Genomic DNA, 20,693 nt, shown 5'->3' with positions numbered 1-20,693 from the left:
TAATCAGAAATCCTTTATTGCAATAATTAATTAGACTAATCAACAACTCTCCACAGGGAAATCATAATTTGTGATGAGAAAAAGTATGTAAATTATTAGGCGGAACTATTTATGGGCAACCTTTGAATTTTCGAACAATTGAGAGTGGGAACACCGGCAGGGTTGCCATGTCTACATTTCCTAAAATTGGTTACTAAAAAAACGATATCACCGGTTAAAATGTATTGGTTGCGAGGTTTGGGCTATTTCTAAATTGCATCGCGGCCGCCATGGCATTTCTCTTATGTAAAAACAATTCTCACTGTGACCTGCAGATGCTGACTATCAGGCTGTGAGTGAGAAAGTGAATGAATAATGGGGAGGACCGGAGGTGTGTCTATGTGTGTGTTGAGAGCACTGTTTGAAAGAGCTCTGCACCAGGCAGCTGAGTCACGGAGACAGAGCACCTTGTGACAACTTTTTGCCAGTTGTAGGTAGGCTACTTCGATTGGTCATTATGGAGCCACCTATTTCCAATCCCTTTTCCATAAAATATATTACCAACGTAATTAAAGCAGTAAAAATACATGTTTTGACATACCCGTGGTATACGTTCTGATATGCCACGGCTGTCAGCCAATCAGCATTCAGGGCTCGAACCAACCAGCTTAATCATAGCAGCCAGAACAAGTGAAATTGAAAATGATCTGGCTAGTTTAATAAAGGAGAATTATATTTTCTCTTGCAAAGCTCTCAATAATTATTATTTAATGAAAACCGAATTAAATTAAGTCTATATTATTCCTTAATCCCTCGAGGTCGTTATGGGAAAGGGTTTATTGGATAAAGTGGAAACTAATATTGCTGCTGGTTTTCAGGTCTTATGACCAATTTACATTTGCGAAGGCCTGGCAACCCTCAACACAGGAAATGATCTCACTGAGCGTCTCGTGAAGAACACAAAAATATGCCTAAGTAAGTTGCGAAATCCCTCAATTCAAGTGTTATTTCCAAGTATTTTATCGCTGCGTCACCTGCAATATTTACATGTTTCAATGTTTTAAAACTTATGTTTGGGAACGATTATTTTTAAATAGAGATTTTGTATATTTTGTGTCTGCCCCCCAATTGTAAACGTTAGCATACGACCTTTAGCGTTTCCATTTTGCTCATTATTCATTCCCATCTAGCCAGTTCGCTGTTTTGATACTAAGCTATTTGTTCTCATTTAGCTATGCCATATCGTGGTAATGATCTCCTTTGCCTTAACTAAAGTTAAATTGTATATGTGAAATATGTTTTATCTAGACTAGCTAGCTAACCCATTCATAGACGCTAACTGCTTTAGCGCCTGACGATAGTATCTTTTTGTAAAGATTCCCGACTCGTTCTGAAAGTTAAAACGCATCGCTTGGGGTACTGAATGCATCTTTCATATCAGCGAGGAATAACTTTCAATAAACAAAAGGTTAAACGCCCACACCAGTAGAAATCCACTTTTTCATCCTGAAATACGATGGACAGAGCTTACCCATGATGTTGCACAACAATGTAGCTAAATCATAATTTTAGTCAAAGTATGATATACTTCGGCATGAAGTGCCAAATTCGAATGTGTCACATCGGATGTTTCCGTGAGTCTTAACTTCTTGTGGCTAAGATCCCGTGTCTTTTCCAGTGGCAATTTTAGCATGTAAATCTTGGTGGGGCATTACATGCCAGCAAAGCCACTACACAACACGAAACAATGCATTAATTTCACTATAACTGTGAGATTGCCCACAATCTGTTAGGGCCTACATAAAGCTGTCCCAACACCTTACCACTGCTACAACTGGCTATCAGCTGAGCTTTTTCTGGCTGTGAAACAGATCATTTAGCCTCATTTACTGTCTTTTAAAAACATGTTTTAAATGTTTTTATTTCACCTTTATTTAACCAGGTAGGCTAGTTGAGAACAAGTTCTCATTTGCAACTGCGACCTGGCCAAGATAAAGCAAAGCAGTGTGACACAGACAACAACACAGAGTTACACACGGAGTAAACAATAAACAAGCCAATAACACAATAAACAAGCCAATAACACAAACAAGTTAATGACACAGTAGAAAAAAAAGTCAGTGTGTGCAAAAGGCATGAGGAGGTAGGCAATAAATAGGCCATAGGAGCGAATAATTACAATTTAGCAGATTAACACTGGAGTGATAAATGAGCAGATGATGATGTGCAAGTAGAGATACTGGTGTGCAAAAGAGCCGAAAAGTAAATAAAATAAAAAACAGTATAGGCGTAGGTAGATTAGGTGGGCTATTTACAGATGGACTATATACTAGAGGTCGACCGATTATGATTTTTCAACGCCGATACCGATTACTGGAGGACCAAAAAAGCCGATACCGATTAACCGGGCGATTTTAAAAATAAAATTAAAATGTTTTAATTCATCTGTAATAATGACAATTACAGCAATACTGAATGAACACTTATTTTAACTTAATATAATACATCAATAAAATCAATTTAGCCTCAAATAAATAATGAAACATGTTCAATTTGGTTTAAATATTGCAAAAACAAAGTGTTGGAGAAGAAAGTAAAATGTGCCTATGTGCCATGTAAAAATGTGTGCCATGTAAAATATGTGCCATGTAAAAAAGCTAACGTTTAAGTTCCTTGCTCAGAACATGAGAACATATGAAAGTTGGTGGTTCCTTTTAACATGAGACTTCAATATTCCAAGGTAAGAGGTTTTAGGTTGTAGTTAATATAGTATTTATAGGACTATTTCTCTCGTATACCTTTGACTATTGGATGTTCTTATAGGCACTACAGTATTGTCATTGTAACAGCATAGCTTCCGTCCCTCTCCTCGCCCCAGGAACACATCGACAACAGCCACACTCGAAACAGCGTTACCCATCGCTCCACAAAAGCTGCAGCTCTTGCAGCGCAAAGGGAATAACTACTCCAAATCTCAAAGCGAGTGACGTTTGAAACAGTATTAGCGCACACCCAACTAACTAGCTAGCCATTTCACATCGGTTACACCAGCCATTAGGCTGATAGGCTTAAAGTCATAAACAGCTCTGTGCTTGCGAAGAGCTGCTGGCAAAATGCACGAAAGTGCTGTTTGAATGAATGATTGCGGGCCTGCTGCTGCTCAGTCGGACTGCTCTATCAAATCAGACTTAATTATAACATAATAACACACAGAAATGCGAGCCTTTGGTCATTAATATGGTAGAATCCGGAAACTATCATTTCGAAAACAAAACGTTTATTATTTTGGTGAAATACGGAACCGTTCGGTATTTTATCTAACGGGTGGCATCCCTAAGTCTAAATATTCATGTTACATTACACAACCTTCAATGTTATGTCATATTTACGTAGAATTCTGGAAAATTAGTTCGCAATGAGCCAGGCAGCCCAAACTGTTGCATATACCCTCCCTCTGCGTGCAGTGAACGCAAGAGAAATGACACAATTTCACCTGGTTATTATTGCCTGCTAAACTGGATTAGTAGTTATAACTAGTGATTATGATTGATTGTTTTTTATAAGATAAGTTTAATGCTAGCTAGAAATTGACCTTGGCTTCTACTGCATTCGCGTAACAGGCAGGCTCCTCGTGGCGTGTAATGGTTAGAGCGTTGGGGGAGATCCCCTGAGCTGAAAAGGACGAGATCCCCTGAGCTGAAAAGGTGGAAATCTGTCGTTCTGCCCCTGAACAAGGCAGTTAACCCACCGTTCCTAGGCCGTCATTGAAAATAAGAATTTGTTTTTAATTGACTTGCCTAGTTAAATAAAGGTATAAAAATCGGAAATCAGCGCCCAAAAATACAGATTTCCGATTGTTATGAAAACTTGAAATCGGGCCTAATTAATCAGCCATTCCGATTAATCGGTCGACCTCTACTATGTACAGCTGCAGCGATCGGTTAGCTGCTCAGATAGTTGGTGAGGGAAATAAAAGTCTCCAACTTAAGTGATTTTTGCAATTCGTTCCAGTCACTGGCAGCGGAGAACTGGACGGAAAGGCGGCCAAATTAGGTGTTGGCTTTGGGGATGATCAGTGCGATATTCCTGCTGGAACGTGTGTTACGGGTGGATGTTGTTATCGTGACCAGTGAACAGAGCTTTAAGGCAGAGCTTTACCTAGCATAGCCTTATAGATGACCTGGAGCCAGTGGGTCTGGCGACGAATATGTAGCGAGGGCCAGCCGACTAGAGCATACAGGTCGCAGTGGTGGATGGTATAAGGTGATTTGGTAACAAAACGGATGGCACTGTGATAGACTGCATCCAGTTTGCTGAGTAGAGTGCTGGAAGCTATTTTGTCGATGACATCGCCGAAGTCGAGGATCGGTAGGATAGTCAGTTTTACTTGGGTAAGTTTGGCGCTGTGAGTGAAGGAGGCTTTGTTGTGAAATAGAAAGCCAATTCTAGATTTGATTTTGGATTGGAGATGTTTAATATGAGTCTGGAAGGAGAGTTTACAGTCTAGCCAGACACCTAGGCATTTATAGTTGTCCACATATTCTAGGTCGGAACCGTCCAGGGTGGTGATGCTAGGCGGGCGGGTGCGGAAGAAGTGTTGTATGGCATTGAAGCTCGTTTGGAGGTTAGTTAGCACAGTGTCCAAGGAAGGGCCAGAAGTATACAGAATGGTGTCATCTGCGTAGAGGTGGATCAGGGAATCGCCCGCAGCAAGAGCGGCGACATTGATATATACAGATAAAAGATTCGGCCCGAGAATTGAACCCTGTGGTACCCCCATAGAGACTGCCAGAGGTCCGGACAACATGCCCTCCGATTTGACACACTGAACTCTGTCTGCAAAGTAGTTGGTGAACCAGGCGAGGCAGTCATTATAAAAACCAAGGCTATTGAGTCTGCCAATAAGAATACGGTGATTGACAGAGTCGAAAGCCTTGGCCAGGTCGATGAAGACGGCTGCGCAGTACTGTCTTTTATCGATGGTGGTTATGATATCGTTTAGTACCTTGAGCGTGGCTGAGGTGCACCCGTGACCGGCTTGGAAGCCGGATTGCACAGCGGAGAAGGTACGGTGGGGTTCGAAATGGTCAGTGATCTGTTTATTAACATGGCTTTCGAAGACTTTTCTGTTTTTATGTTTGGGTCTAGGGTGTCACCCCCTTTGAAGAGGGGGAGGACCGCGGCAGCTTTCCAATCTTTAGGGATCTCGGACGATACGAAAGAGAGGTTAAACAGGCTGGTAATAGGGGTTGCAACAATGGTTTTAGAAAGAGAGGGTCCAGATTGTCTAGCCCAGCTGATTTGTACGGGTCCAGGTTTTTCAGCTCATCTGCTGTCTGGATTTGGGTGAAGGAGAAGCTGGGGAGGCATGGGCGAGTAGCTGCGGGGGAGGCAGAGCTGTTGGCCGGGGTTGGAGTAGCCAGGAGGAAGGCATGTTCAGCCGTTGAGAAATGCTTATTGAAATGTTCTTTTATCATGGATTTATCAGTGATCACCGTGTTACCTAGCCTCGGTGCAGTGGGCAGCTGGGAGGAGGTGCTCTTGTTCTCCATGGACTTTACAGTGTCCCAAACTTTTTGGAGGTAGAGCTACATGATGCGAATTTCTGCTTGAAAAAGCTAGTCTTTGCTTTCCTGACTGACTGCGTGTATTGGTTCCTGACTTCCCTGAACAGGTGCATATCGTGGGGACTATTCGATGCTATTGCAGTCCACCACAGGATGTTTTTGTGCTGGTCAAGGGCAGTCAGGTCTTGAGTGAACCAAGGGCTATATCTCGTCTTGGTTCTGCATTTTTTGAACGGAGCATGCTTATCTAAGATGGTGAGGAAATTACTTTTAAAGAATGACCAGGCATCCTCGACTGACGGGATGAGGTCAATATCCTTCCAGGATACCCGGGCCAGGTCGATTAGAAAGGCCTGCTCGCTGAAGTGTTTTAGGGAGCGTTTGACAGTGATGAAGGGTGGTCGTTTGACCGCGGGCCCATAGTGGATACAGGCAATGAGACAGTGATCGCTGAGATCCTGATTGAAAATAGCGGAGGTGTATTTGGAGTGCAAGTTGGTCAGGATAATGTCTATGAGGGTGCCCATGTTTATGGATTTAGGCTTGTACCTAATTTGTGTGAGATTGAGGGCATCTAGCTTAGATTGTAGGACTGCCGGGGTGTTAAGCATATCCCAGTTTAGGTCACCTAACAGAACCAACTCTGAAGCTAGATGGGGGGCGATCAATTCACAAATGGTGTCCAGGGCACATCTGGGAGCGGAGGGGGGTCGATAGCAGGCGGCAACAGTGAGAGACTTATTTCTGGAGAGGTTAATTTTTAAAATTTGTAGTTCAAACTGTTTGGGTATAGACCTGGAAAGTATGACAGAACTTTGCAGGCTATCTCTGCGGTAGATAGAACTGCCAAAGGGGTTGCAATCTTGACGGAAAATGTTGTAGCTGAGTAGGAAATCTCAGAATTGTTGGTTGCCTTCCTTAGCCAGGATTCAGACACTGCAAGTTCATCAGGGTTGGGGGAGTGTGCTAAAGCAATGAGTAAAACAAACTTAGGGAGGAGGCTTCTGATGTTGACATGCATGAAACCAAGGTTTTTTCGATCACAGAAGTCAACAAATGAGGGTGCCTGGTGACACGCAGGGCCTGGGTTTACCTCCACATCACCCAAGGAACAGAGGAGGAGTAGGATGAGGGTACGGCTAAAGGCTATCAAAACTGGTCGCCTAGAGCGTTGGGGACAAAGAATAAAAGGAGCAGATTTCTGGGCGTGGTAGAATAGATTCAGGGCATAATGTGCAGACAGGGGTATGGTGGGGTGCGGGTACAGCGGAGGTAAGCCCAGGCACTGAGTGATGATAAGGTAGGTTGTATCTCTGGATAAGCTGGTTATAATGGGTGAGGTCACCGCATGTGTGGGAGGTGGGACAAAGGAGGTATCAGAGGTCTAATGAGTGAAACTAGGGGCTCCATTGTAAACTAAAACAATGATAACTAACCTAAACAACAGTATTCAAGGCATATTGACATATGAGAGAGACATACAGCGAGGCATAAAGCAATCACAGGTGTTGATTTGGAGAGCTAGCTAAGACAACACTGGGTGAGACAACAACAGCTAATCAGCTAAAACAACAACAGGTCAAATGGCGATGAATGGGCAGAGAGGGTCGGTTAACTACGCACAGAGCCTGAGTTCGCGGCTGGGGCCGACCAGATAAACAACTAAAAAATGTACAAAAAACATGTACAAACTAGTGATGCACCGATATGACATTTTTGGCCGATACCAATATGCAATATTTTCCTTGCCAAAAAAATGGTACCGAAATTAAAAATTTTAGCGGCCTTTTAAGCATTCTAGTACAGTTATAGTTAACACACATGGATGCAGCGGTCTAAGGCACTGCATCTCAGTGCAAGAGGTGTCACTACAGTTCTTGGTTTGAATCCAGGCTGTATCACATCTGGCCGTGATTGGAAGTCCCATAGGGCGGCTTCATATTGGCCCAGCATCGTCCGGGTTTGGCCAGGGTAGGCCGTCATTATAAATAAGAATTTGTTCTGAACTGACTTACCTGGTTAAATAAAGGTTACACATATACACACCACACTGACCAAAAAGTAATTTTGTTGGCATTTACGTATGTCCCCGTTACCAGTAAAACATCATCAAAACCTATTTATTTTACTCACTTGCTGTGTTGTTTCTTTGTTCATTTGTTCAGTCGTTTCATTCCCAACCAGGATTTCTATGGAACGCTGTTTGGGTCTTTGCGTGTCAAAAAAGATACATGTCAAAACATTATTTCATGTGTCAAATAACACTATTTGACGTGTCAAATAAGCTTGTTGACCAATCAGGACCTGACATGACAGCACATCAAATAATAATTTAATACGTTCATACATTTTTTATGTAGTTATTACACGTTGATTATACTATCACTCGTATTTCATATTTCGCAACGATTCATCGATACGTATGCTATGATGCTGGTAAAGTTGTCTCATTAAAAAAAAGCTAGCTAGCTCATGGATGCAAACAATGTTCTTTCCCAAAAACATAGCAAAATGACCCTAATCATCTAAAATAAACCTAATTTATAAGACAGTTCTTATTTGATTAATGGTGGTCGGACCCATCTGTGTGAAGCTAGCCACAATAAGGATTAGCCGCAATAGTGGACTTTGCGGTTAGCTTTCAAAATAAAAGTATGCCATTGACAGTGATGCAAATTAATACAAATTGTAGAATTGATTGAATAGATCATGCTAAACGAGGTTGGAATGTTGTCTTTCTACTCAGTGACACCCAGAGAACATTCGTGTCGTAGCTTTTATTGCGGGACTCTGAAACAACTGTGAATTGAGCCACGTTTATTGTCAACCTATGTGTATTGAACACTATTCTTGAGGAAAAACAATACTGCATGGATGTTTTGGAGTCTGATAACTGAGGAGGACGTTGGGAAAAAATATGTTGGTATTGAGTAGACTGATACCCCATTTCATTGATCCTCAATCCTTAGGTAAAGTTGTACAGTGCAACATGAATGAATGTCAATACACACAATAGGCTGGCTGGGGAGGTGATTTCACACAGTCACAGTGTGAGAGCTACAACGCTAATATTTGCATAAATTCTTCAGAGTTGTGTTCTGTGGGTGGCACCGAGTAGACTGATACCTCATTTCATTGCTTCACATTCCAACCTTGTTTATCATTATCTAGTCTAAATATGACATAATACCACCAATTGTAACCTCCTGCATCACTTTCAAAGGTACTTTTATTTTGAAGGCTAACCGCAAATTCCACTATTGTGCCTAATCCTTATTGTGGCTAGCTTCACAACACATAACCCGGTCCGGTCGAGCCTCACTAGCCAGATGAAGCTAGCTGGCTGCTTATAACCTTTGCTTAGCTAGCTAGCTAAGTTCAATTTCAATAGGCAAACAACAAGTGGCTGCCTAGCTAATACTTATTCTCAAGGATTCCTAAATCATTGCTAAGAATAATGAAAATGACTGCAGTTTCTATTGGTCATTGTTTTCAGGCTGGTTGTATTGATGCTAGCTAGGCACCAAGCTAAAGCTAGCTACCCCAGAAGTTGCGGTCGAACAAAAAATGCTTTACTACCAACGCCGTATTGTAAACACATCGTTCGTGGCCGGTGTTTGCTTGTTTGCAAACTTTTTGTTGAACAAACAAGGTCGACTCATGATGACGTCAGTGATCTTCAGGTCGGCGCTCTAGAAAGAGTTGGATGAACCTTCAAAACGTGTTTTCCTAGTCGGAGCTCGTTTTTTCCAGAGTTCCCAGTTGTCTTGAACTCACTGAAGCCAGATTTCCCATTTCTGAGTTTCCTGTTGTTTTGAGCGCGTCAGAAGTCATGCTGGATTGACAGCATGGCCAATGTTGAATGTTTATCCTTTTAAGCTTGGAAAAAAGACCCTTAAACCCAGACTTGAGACCACACACCCACTCTACTGAATAGCAGGGTAGTGATTGCTTAGCCACTGATTCCTTCCAAACCACTCATTGTTGAATTTGCGATTTTTAAGTTGTTGTGTAATGTTTATGGTTGATGAGCACCGATACGTTTTATCTATCATTTCTCTTCATTATTTCTCTTCATATGACAAGGATGAAAAAGTATTTGGCAGTAGATTGTCGACTTGATTCATGATAATAACTGCTAGCTGAGATTTTGAATGTATGATGTTGACCTGATCAGTCCAATCAAACTTCTGTACGTATAGCGTGAATTTACAAAATTTTATCTGTGGCCAATGACCTTGAGCCTTTTTGGATGGGCACTTCTAATATCACTCTCTGGTAGCACTCAAGGGGCTTGAATTTGTGAGCTCTACCCTTTGATTTGGTGGTGGCATAGTGTCCCCATGAGTGACAGAACACTGAGCCTATCACGGCGCAAATGGAGAACATTACCAACCCCTGTGCTCCGTTTTTTTTTCCACTGGCTGTCCCACCACCACAGAATGCACTGAGCTAGGCTGAAACACTTGCATTTTGGAGCTGCCTTACTCAAGAAAGCAAAAAAGAAACCATGTTTGTGTGTGGCTTTATTAACTCCATGATTTTACATCAAAAAAAACCTATGTAACACATATTAATGCCAAAATAACATGCAAAACAGGCAACCCCCTCACCAAAAACAATATATACAGTACCAGTCAAAAGTTTGGACACACCTACTCATTCCAGGGATTTTCTTTATTTTTACTATTTTCTACATTGTAGAATAATAGTGAAGACATCAAAACTATGAACTATATATAAGATGGCGCCCGGAGAACAAGGCTGACCTTTTATGTATTCCTAACTGTGGTTTATGTTAATTTCTTTTCTTTGTTTGTAAGTTATTTTGTACATAATGTTTCTGCTACCGCCTCTCATGACCAAAAATAACTTCTGAACATCAGGACTGCGATAATAAACCCCCACTTCCTTCCATTCTACTAGCAAACGTGCAATCTTTGGAAAATAAAATCGATGACCTACGCGGAAGATTAAACTACCAACGGGATATTCAAAACTGTAATATCTAATGCTTCATGTTGGCTGGTTATAAGCTGTATCGGCGGGACAGAACAGCGGCATCTGTTAAGACAAGGAGCAGCGGACTATGTATTTTTCTAAATAACAGCTGGTGCACGATATCTAAGGAAGTCTCGAGGGTTTGCCTCGAGGTAGAGCATCTCATGATAAGCTGTAGACCACACTATCTACTTAGAGTTTCATCTGTATTTTTCGTAGCTGTCTATATACCGCAACAGACTGATGCTGGCACTAAGACCGCACTGAATGAGCTGTATTCCGCCATAAGCAAACATGAAAATGCTCATCCAGAGGCGGCACTACCAGTGGCCGGGGACTTTAATACAGGGAAACTGAAATTAGTTTTACCACATTTCTATCAGCATGTTACATGTGCAACCAGAGGGGGAAAAAAACTCTGGAACACCTTTAATTCACACACAGAGATGTATACAAAGCTCTCCCTCGCCCTCCATTTTGCTCAGTTCCCTCCTGTATTCCCTGTTCACTCATGACTGCACGGCCAGGCACGACTCCAACACCATCATTAAGTTTTCCGATGACACAACCGTGGTAGGCCTGATCAACGACAAGACAGCCTATAGGGAGGAGGTCAAAGACTTGGCCGTGTGGTGCCAGGACAAGAACCTCTCCCTCAACGTGATCAAGACAAATTAGATGATTGTGGCTTACAGGAAAAAGAGGACCGAGCCCCCCCCCCCCCCCCCCCCCATTCTCATCGACGGGGCTGTAGTGGAGCAGGCCCACCCTGTTTCATCAGCTGTCTGGGTGGCTGGTCTCGGATGATCCTGCAGGTGAAGAAGCCAGATGTGGAGGTCCTGGGCCGGCGTAGTCAAATGTGGTCTGCGGTTGCAAGGCTAGTTGGACATACTGCCATATTCTCTAAAACAACGTTGGAGGCAGTTTATGGTAGAGAAATTAAATATTTAAATTCTGGCTACCAACTGGTGGACATTCCTGCAGTCATCATGCCAAGTTACATTTTAAAACAGTTGTAATTGTACAATTATTTTTGAATGGTCCGAGTCATGGTTTTGCATAAGGAAAATGTAAGATTCTTCTGTTCATTTAAAATAGTTTTATTTTTGAAACATTTTATATAGAATAAATTATAGTTATTTTAGTCGTTCTACCATTTATCAACATATTGTTCAATGATTCGACCCAATGGTTATTCCGGGACTAGCTAATACGCTTTCTTTTTTCCCCCGTGGTATCGTTTTAGTACTGAGTATCGTGATACTAAACCTGGTATCGAAGTCAAATTCTGCTATCTTGACAACACTAAACAGCACAGATATTTATAGTGTACTTCACTGTGGAAAAGAGGCCGCAATGTTGATATGATTTTGAATTTGCGTCCATTAGGTTTCACATTCGTCTCCAAGGATCATAAGGAAACATCCTAAAACAATTGCTTTGTTTATTTACAATCCCGTTATCCAAACTGATTACTCATTTTACCTATCTCTTTAACAATTTATAAATTACAGTGCATGGGGAATGGTGTTATTATTTTTCCACTTGGAACCTGTAGGTTCGCTCAACCTTATTCATGGTTTCCTTCCACGTAAAGGTGGTAATGGTCAGAATACAGTGTATCTGCCTCCCGAGTGATGCAGCGGTCTAAGGCATTACATCGCAGTGCTAGTTGCGTCACTACAGATCCTGGTTCGATCCCAGGCTGTGTCGCAGCCGGCCGCGCCCGGGAGACCCATGAGGCGGCGCACATTTGGCCCAGAGTCGTCGGGGTTAGGGGAGGGTTTGGCCGGCCGGGTTGTCCTTGTCCCGTCATGCTCTAGGGACTCCTGTGGCGAGCCAGGCGGAGTGCACGCTGACACGGTCGCCAGGTGTACGGTGTTTCCTCTGACATATTAGTGCGGCTGGCTTCCGGGTTAAACCAGCATTGTGCCAAGAAGCAGTGCGGCTTGGCGGGGTCATGTTTCGGAGGACGAACGGCTCTCGCCCTTCGCCTCTCCCGAGTCCGTACTAGAGTTGCAGTGATGGGGCAAGACTAACTTCCAATTGGATATCACAAAATTGGGGAGGAAAAAAACTAACAAAAAATACACACCCCTGCCACACCTTAATTTCGCTGACATCCACCCCAAACTAACAGCTGGTGAATAGCATAAGTTCAAGGTTAGAATACAAAGAGAGAGAAGAGCATAAAAGGGAATTACATTCCATTCGTGTGTGCTTAACTTGGGTCGGAATTTCCCCCATGGAGCCAACTGTAGGGAAATGTACCTGCTTAAAACCCTACATACTAAGAAGGGTTTTCGAGAGCTACTAGCTAGCATCTTCTTCACTCTCCCAGCCAGAGCATTCTATTTGCATAGTAAAAAATATAAGGCACTGCTCCAAGCTAGTTTGTTCTGGTCCATGGCCCAGCTAAAGTTTTTTTTTTTTTTGATTTCGGTGAATTGGTTAACTTGCTTTTTTGTATCCCCCAGATTTTATTGTGACTACTGTGATACGTACCTTACACATGACTCGGTAAGCCAGACTAATTTTCAGTCTCTGCACCCTTTAACAATAGCGAGCACATCATAAATTGCACCCTGTATTAACATTAAATTGAACATGATATATTTTTACAGCCATCGGTGAGAAAGACTCACTGTAGTGGACGAAAGCATAAAGAGAATGTGAAAGACTACTACCAGAAATGGATGGAGGAGCAGGCACAGAGCCTCATCGATAAAACAAGTAAGCAGATATGAAGGAGGTAGCTAAACCGATTCTATGCGGTTTCGTTTATAAGCAACAGTTTGTGCAGATACAAAACATACACAAGCCCCACACACCCATACTTGCATAATAAGCGTGTAGCGTTTGAATTCGGGGGTAGCACTGACCTGGATTCGAACTCCGGTCCAGTGACTGTCAACCCAACACCTTAGCTGTTACTCCAAGAGATCCGAACATCTTTTAAGGTCGCTACACTACCCCCTTGCGTGTCCCCATGCTTCTCTGTACGAAGTCCCTCACGTGAACACGTGCATCTCCGATGGCCTCATGGGTGCCATCCCACGTCGGACACCGACGTAGTGAATTCAGGGATAGCGCCCTGGTCCAGTGACTGTCAACTCTACAATAGGTTAACATGTTGCCTTGTGTTTTCCTCCTCAGCGGCTGCCTTCCAGTCTGGTAAGATCCCTCCTACCCCATTCCCTGGAGCCCCTCCCCCAGGCGGAGCCATGCTCCCTCCTCCAAACATCGGTACGTAGACTGTGGACCAAACACAACAGTGCTAGTCTAGTATTTTGAGAATGATTTATATTTCAATGAGATACTGATAACTTGGTGTGTTGGGGACTGAGCTTTAAATTGTAATTTGTGAACCCCAGGTGGCCCTCCACGCCCAGGCATGCTACCAGTGCCCGGGCCCCCTATGGGTGGACATGGTCCTCATATGATGCAAATGATGGGGCCCCCACCACATGGAATGATGCCTGGAGGTGAGATTATTGCCCCAACACCTACATCATGTATTGTTGATGTAAACAATGTGTGTGTGAGTGTGTCTAAAAAAATATTTTCAATGGGCATTGAATTAAAGATCTGCAAGTTCTCACCCAAAATGTATCTGCTGCTGCTCACAAATCTTCACTGAACAAGAACAGTTCATGCCTGGTCAAAGTCATAGCTTTGAGATATATTTTTCACCAAGATTTGATGTGATGTATTCATAATAGTCCATAAGGGACATGTATACTGGACCATGATTAGGGTACAATGTGAAAACCAAGTAAAATCAGATATGTTTGCTATCCTGTATGTCCAGGTATGCGACCACCAATGGGCCACATGCAGATGATGCCTGGCCCACATATGATGCGCCACCATCGGCCAATGATGCTTATCAGACCGGGTATGATCCGGCCGGACAGATGAGACCCAAAATTAAGAGGCGCTCCTGTGTTCTACACTGCCATATACATGATCTTTGGAGGACACTGCACCAAATGCATTGTTTGGGTTTTTTGAAATGGCCACCTATTGTCTCCACCTTAAAACCCATTTGGTAGAGTTCCACATCATCCCTCTTTATCTCCACAAAACCATTTTGACAGGCTATTTATTGTGGTTTCACATAACCAAAACTTCTGGGGGTTTTTTGTGTTTAGTGTTTAGGTCATATTTTTGTTTTGATGCATAGTTGTATTGTTTACACAAGTAGGTTTCTGTTTCCCCCTGCTGCTCTAATAAGAATACAGCTGTGGAGGTTTAACGTGGCACCAGTTGCACAGAAGCACATGCATGTCAGAAAGAGCAGGTATTATTTTGTCACTGTTCTGATGTAAATGCCTCATCACGTGATTTGTTTTTCAAAGTAAAATATGATTATTTTTTGGGCCCAGTCTTTTTATTTTTGAAAGAAATAAAATGAGTAGACTTGAAAGTGTATGTTGGTCTTCAATCATTTTTTTTTTGAATAATAGATTTATGAGGCTTCTACCTTCATAAAATGAACAAGGACTCCTGTTTAGAAAATGGTCTGTGTACTTTATTAAATTTACCTCTACTTTATTCAACTATATGACACTTGAGTGTTTTCTATAGAAAGACGTCTACTTTTCAGACTGACTCTTTTTCTCCGCAGGTCACTTGTACATCCTTTTCTTGTCAGTATGCTGCATGTGGTTCGTAAGGGCATTTGTCCGACTGAAGTATTTGCCACAATCATTGTAGCTAAATGGTTTCTCCCCAGTGTGTAGCTGCATGTGCTCCGTCAGGGCTCCTTTCAGTTTGAAGCATCTTCCACAAACGTGTCCTTGCCCGTGTGAAGTCTCAGGTGTGTTCTTTTTAAAGTACCTACCGCAACAAAGCCTTTGCTACATAGGGCATGTAAAATTTCTCTCCTGCATGACTCATCATATGCATAAGGCTTCTCTCCTTGAGGAATTTGCCAAATACACTACATTGCCAAAGGTATGTGGACACCCCTTCAAATGAGTGGATTTGGCTATTTCAGCCACACTCGTTGCTAACATGTGTATAACATTGAACACACAGCCAGCCATCTCCATAGACAAACATTGGCAGTCGAATGGCCCATACTGAAGAACGCTGACATTCATAGTGGATGCCACCTTTTCAACAAGTCAGTTTGTCAAATTTCTGCCCTGTTAAAGCTGCCCTGGTCAACTGAAAAGGGCTGTTATTGTGAAGTGGACTTCTAGGAGCAACAACGGCTCAGCAGCGAAGTGGTAGGTCACACAAGCTCACAGAATGGGACAGCCGAGTGCTGAAGCTGTCTGTCCTCTGTTGCAACACTCGCTACTGAGTTCCAAGCTGGCTCTGTGAGCTTCATGAAATGGGTTTCTATGGCCGAACAGCCACACTCAAGCCTAAGTTCACCATGTGCAATGGCAATCATTGGCTGGAGGGGTGTAAAGCTCACCGCCATTGGACTCTGGAGCAGTGGAAACTCGTTCTCTGGAGAGATGACTCACGCTTCACCATCTGGGAGTCAGACGGACAAATCTGGGTTTGGCGGCTGCCAGGAAAACGCTACCTGCCCAAATGTATAGTTCCAATTGTAAAGTTTGGTGGAGGAGGAATAATGGTCTGGGGCTGTTTTTCATGGTTCGTTCTTAGTCCCTTCGTACCAGTGAAGGGAAATCTTAACGCTACAGCATACATTGACATTCTAGACGATTCTGTGCTTTCAACTTTCCTGTTTCAGCATGACAATGCCTCTGTGCACAAAGCGAAGTCCATACAGAAATAGTTTGTTGAGATTGGTATGGAATAACTTGACTGACCTGCACAGAGCCCTGACCTCAAACCAATCAAACACCTTTTGGAATTAATTGGAACGCCGACTGCGAGTAAGGCCTAATCGCCCAACATCAGTGCCCAACCTCACCAATGTTGTTGTGGCTGAATGGATGCAAGTCTCCGCAGCAATGTTCCAACATCTAGTAGAAAGCCTTCCCAGAAGTGTGGAAGCTGTTATAGCAGCAAAGGGGGGGATCAACTCCATATTAATGCCCATGATTTTGGAATGAGAGAGGAAGGAAACCGGTCATGGATTTCACCATAAGACCAATGGTGACATTAAAACAATTAAGGAGTTTAACGGCTGTGATAGGAGAAAACTGAGGATGGATCAACAACATTATATTTACTCCACAATACTAACATAATTGACAGAGTGAAATGAAGAAAGCCTGTACAGAATACAAATATTCCAAAACATGCATTCTGTTTGCACTAAAGTAATACTACAAAAAAATGTGTGAAAGCAATTCACTTTGTGTCCTGAATACAAAGTGTTATGTTTGGGGCCAATCCAATACAACACATTACTGAGTACCACTCTCCATATTTTCAAGCAGAGTGGTGGCTGCATCATGTCATGTGTATGCTCGGAATCATTAAGGACTGGGGAGTTTTTCAGGATAAAACAAATAAACATAATGGAGTTAAGCACAGGCAAAATCCTAGAGGAAAACCTGGTTCAGTGCGCATTCCACAAGAACCTGGGAGATTAATTAATCTTTCAGCAGGACAATAACCTTAAACAAAAGGACAAATCTAGACTGCTTACCAAGTGTTGCTTACCAAGTGACAAGTGAATGTTCCTGAGTGGCTGAGTTACAGTTTTGACTAAAATCTACTTGAGAATATATGGCAAGATCTGAAAATGGTTGATTAGCAATGATCAACAACTGATTTGACAGAGCTTGAAGAATTTTTAAATGAATAATTGGCAAATGTTGCACATTCCAGGTGTGGAAAGCGCTTAGACACTTACCAGAAACTAACAGCTGTAATCGCTGCCAAAGGTGCTTCTACAAAGTATTGGGTGTGAATATGTATGTAAAATAGATATTTGTGTATTTCATTTTCAATAAATTTGGAAAAATGTTTAAAAACATGTTTTCACTTTGTCATTATAAAGTGTTGCATATAGATGGGTGAGAAAAAATACATATTTAATCCATTTTGAATTTGGACTTTAACACAAAATGTGGAATAAATATAGGGGTATGAATACTTTCTGAAGGCACTGTATTTTGAATGCCTACATTATAAATTATACAGTTCTACATCATTTTACGTCAGCCAAGCAACAACATTCATCTTGCCAATGTGCAAACGCTCTCCAAACAAAATATTCCCTATGCATTTTGGTACGTCGGCCAGTATACTGGGTCAGTTTTCATTTGAATCCTTCACTTTTTTGTAACAATTGCAACGACATTGACAACTTTGTATTTAGTCAACTTCGTTATGAAGTTACCGGCGGTTACAGACAGATGAACATCTTGAGGCAAAAAACTAATCTAATGATGCACTTAGCTGTTCTTTGATTGGGCTAAGGCAGTCGGTAAGGGAGGAAACGTAATTTATAATAGTTACATGGAGAAAATTTGACCTCTCTGAAATGAAAATAGATGGCCCTCCCTTCAGCAGAACATGTTTTACCTAATACATGTTGAAAACAAAACAAGTGACCTTACCCTACACCCAGTGGTCAAAATCTGTTTGGTATGTATTTTTACTGACCAGAATATTATGTATTTTTCTGACCACCATACAACCAGTTGGTCATAATTCTGAGCACTGTATTATGTGCTATATTAGGTAGCCTACTGGTCATACTTAAGACCTCATCATAACCTGGTAATGATCACCTGGCTACAGCCTATTACCTACTGTATAGCAGAGGATAACGTTGAATATTGAAAACATTGTTCATTACATTTCTATTTGTTTCCATGGCCACCAATTAAAGTTTAAATCTGCAACAGATTTTTATTTAACAAAGATTATGCAATGGCAAAAACAAATCTACATCACAATTTTCTGCACATGCATACAGTAGTAATTGTTTCATAATTCACCCACAACAATTACATGCAGAGAAAGACTGGGACACAGCTTATATAAAGGCAGATTGTTTTATTTTATTAATTATTAATAAAAGTGATGTGATGGTTCAGATCTGCAGTGAAGAGAATCAGCGCATTACAACTTTATCGATTTGAGATTTCAAAAGAACTAGAAAAGGACATTCCTGAAGAAACTTTGTGGACTCAGCTGGCTAAAAGTATTTCCATGGGACTAGTTGAAGAAGTTGGTGGCCGTTATATCTTAAATGTTTAAAAAAATAGAAACTTGCAAAACAGTAAATACATTATGCTCATACATACTTACGGTATACTAAAAACGACGAATAAGGCACTTACTTTTATTGGAACACAAACACGCCCAATGTTATTATTTGTAAGGAAGACAACAATGAAGGCAATACGAGTGCCAGCCAGAAAATGTGCTAGTGGAGAAATCTTGTGCTAGACTGCTCAAATGTCTGCGTACTTGATCTGGAGGAATACTGGGAAGGTGCTTGGGATCTCATCGAAGAGAGAAGTTTTTCCGGTTCAGTAAAGCCTCAAATATCAAATCAATTTTTTTTATTTGTCACATACACATGGTTAGCAGATGTTAATGCAAGTGTAGCGAAATGCTTGTGAAATATAAATTGTCCACAACAGTAAAATGGGCTACTTCTATGTGAATTAATGAGGAGGCAGAACACAACTCAATTCAGTGTTAGAAAATAACATTTCTTAGAAAATAATTTCAAATTGACAAGTTGAAATATAGCCTATAAATAATTATCAGGCAATGTGTGTCTTGGTTTGAGGGCAGAGCAGGTTAACTGTCCTGTCCTTTTGGTGTATTGCCGCCACCTACTGTACAGGGTATTGAAATAAAACCAAAATAATATATTCCATTGTGGGGCGGGAGGGCCCAAGATAATACAAAATACACAAATAAATCAAACAACCATTCCACTCCTTCAGTCACATTCAAATCACATCCCTACACAGGCTCAGGTGCCTGTGAGGACAGAGCATTCATCAACAGGATTCCTTGTAATGCCTCTGCAGAGTCCCAAAAGAACGCTCAGCAGCACTCACAATGATGCCTATTTTCTCCGATTTCCTCTCTGTTTGCACTGTGAAGTCGATAACCAAAGTAATAAACACTACAAAGTCCACCTTCTTAACATGCAACATGTCAGGATCCCCCTGTTGACAAGGAACATCATCTTGTGTCTCTACTACGACCATTACTTCTTCAACTTCAAGTCATTCTTCCACTCTTCTCAATGCCTCCAGATAGGAGACATTCTGGACAGCCCTTATTCTTGCCACCTCCGCCTCCTTCACCCTAACAGGACACATAACCAAATAATTGACATTTCTCACACTGCGTGGGTTTGGGCACGAAGGCCCTCACAGGGAATCTCATATAACCCAGATACACGTGAGAAGGGAGAGAGTGTTCTTTAGAAAACTATAGAATGGATGGACTGGGCTTCCGCACTCTACCATGCGGGTCAGTCGTTGTGCACCAACCACTTGATCCAATTCTTCGCGTGCATCCTTTGCATTTACTTCGAGCACCACCCCAGAGATAACACCCTTGATAGGCGCCCTGTTTCGAAGATCTACACAAGGGACATTCCAATCCGACATCTTCTTGAGAAGCAAAGCATGCTCCTTCTGTTCCATAGAAACACAACAAAACGGAATCAGCCAACTTATAGTTTTTTTTTCCCCTTCATCGACGCCACCTCATCCAACGCATCTACAATTTTAATAGAGACTTCAAACGGATCTCCCAGGTAACAACATCAATCCAAAACCCTTGTTCCTACCGTTTTCCTACAAGATTCCACTACCACTTTACTGCTCTTATTTCCTTTTCCATTCGCCACTGTAATCCTGTTCTTCTCACTCTCATCTCCACTCGACACACGTCATCCGATTCAAACAGAACATCCGCTTCCAATATTTTCCCCGAGACTAACTGTCCTGTTGCGTAACAATCACATTTTGAAATAGCGAAGGCATTCTGACCTCACTCGCATAACAAAACAAAAAAAAAAACATGTTTTTACTCACGCTGGGGTGACCGTTAGAGATATTTGGAACTCACGAGTGAAAAGGTTAGTGACAATAAAATATTATATTTCTCAAAAGTGCTGTCTGTCATATTACTGCTGCAACGAACATTGTTAGAAATGGGTGTAATTGGCAAATATCTTACTCTTCTCTGAATCTACACGTGTGTGAGTTTGAGTGAGCGACAGGGAGA

General features: G+C 41.9%; 1 protein-coding gene across 1 annotated transcript; it reads left to right on the top strand.

Annotated features, from left to right (window-relative positions):
* The first annotated feature begins 195 nt into the window (after positions 1-195).
* On the top strand, positions 196-14,976 carry LOC139414212 (U1 small nuclear ribonucleoprotein C-like). The gene is made up of 6 exons (XM_071162102.1): positions 196-954; positions 13,025-13,067; positions 13,172-13,280; positions 13,704-13,793; positions 13,922-14,032; positions 14,359-14,976. Exons 1-6 carry the CDS (start codon positions 947-949, stop codon positions 14,466-14,468), a joined length of 471 nt encoding a protein of 156 aa, XP_071018203.1. The 5' UTR covers positions 196-946; the 3' UTR covers positions 14,469-14,976.
* The last annotated feature ends 5,717 nt before the right edge of the window (positions 14,977-20,693 follow it).

This window comes from Oncorhynchus clarkii, chromosome 7 (assembly GCF_045791955.1).
Source record: "Oncorhynchus clarkii lewisi isolate Uvic-CL-2024 chromosome 7, UVic_Ocla_1.0, whole genome shotgun sequence".
Classification (NCBI taxonomy): Eukaryota; Metazoa; Chordata; class Actinopteri; order Salmoniformes; family Salmonidae; genus Oncorhynchus; species Oncorhynchus clarkii.
This window is presented reverse-complemented; position numbering and strand designations above follow the sequence as displayed.

What these genes read in the sequence shown, in the direction of transcription:
- LOC139414212 (XM_071162102.1), top strand. An exon ending in GCTCCCTCCTCCAAACATCG is followed by an intron (nt 13,794 to 13,921) that starts GTACGTAGACTG and finishes TGTGAACCCCAG; the next exon opens with GTGGCCCTCCACGCCCAGGC. An exon ending in ACATGGAATGATGCCTGGAG is followed by an intron (nt 14,033 to 14,358) that starts GTGAGATTATTG and finishes CTGTATGTCCAG; the next exon opens with GTATGCGACCACCAATGGGC.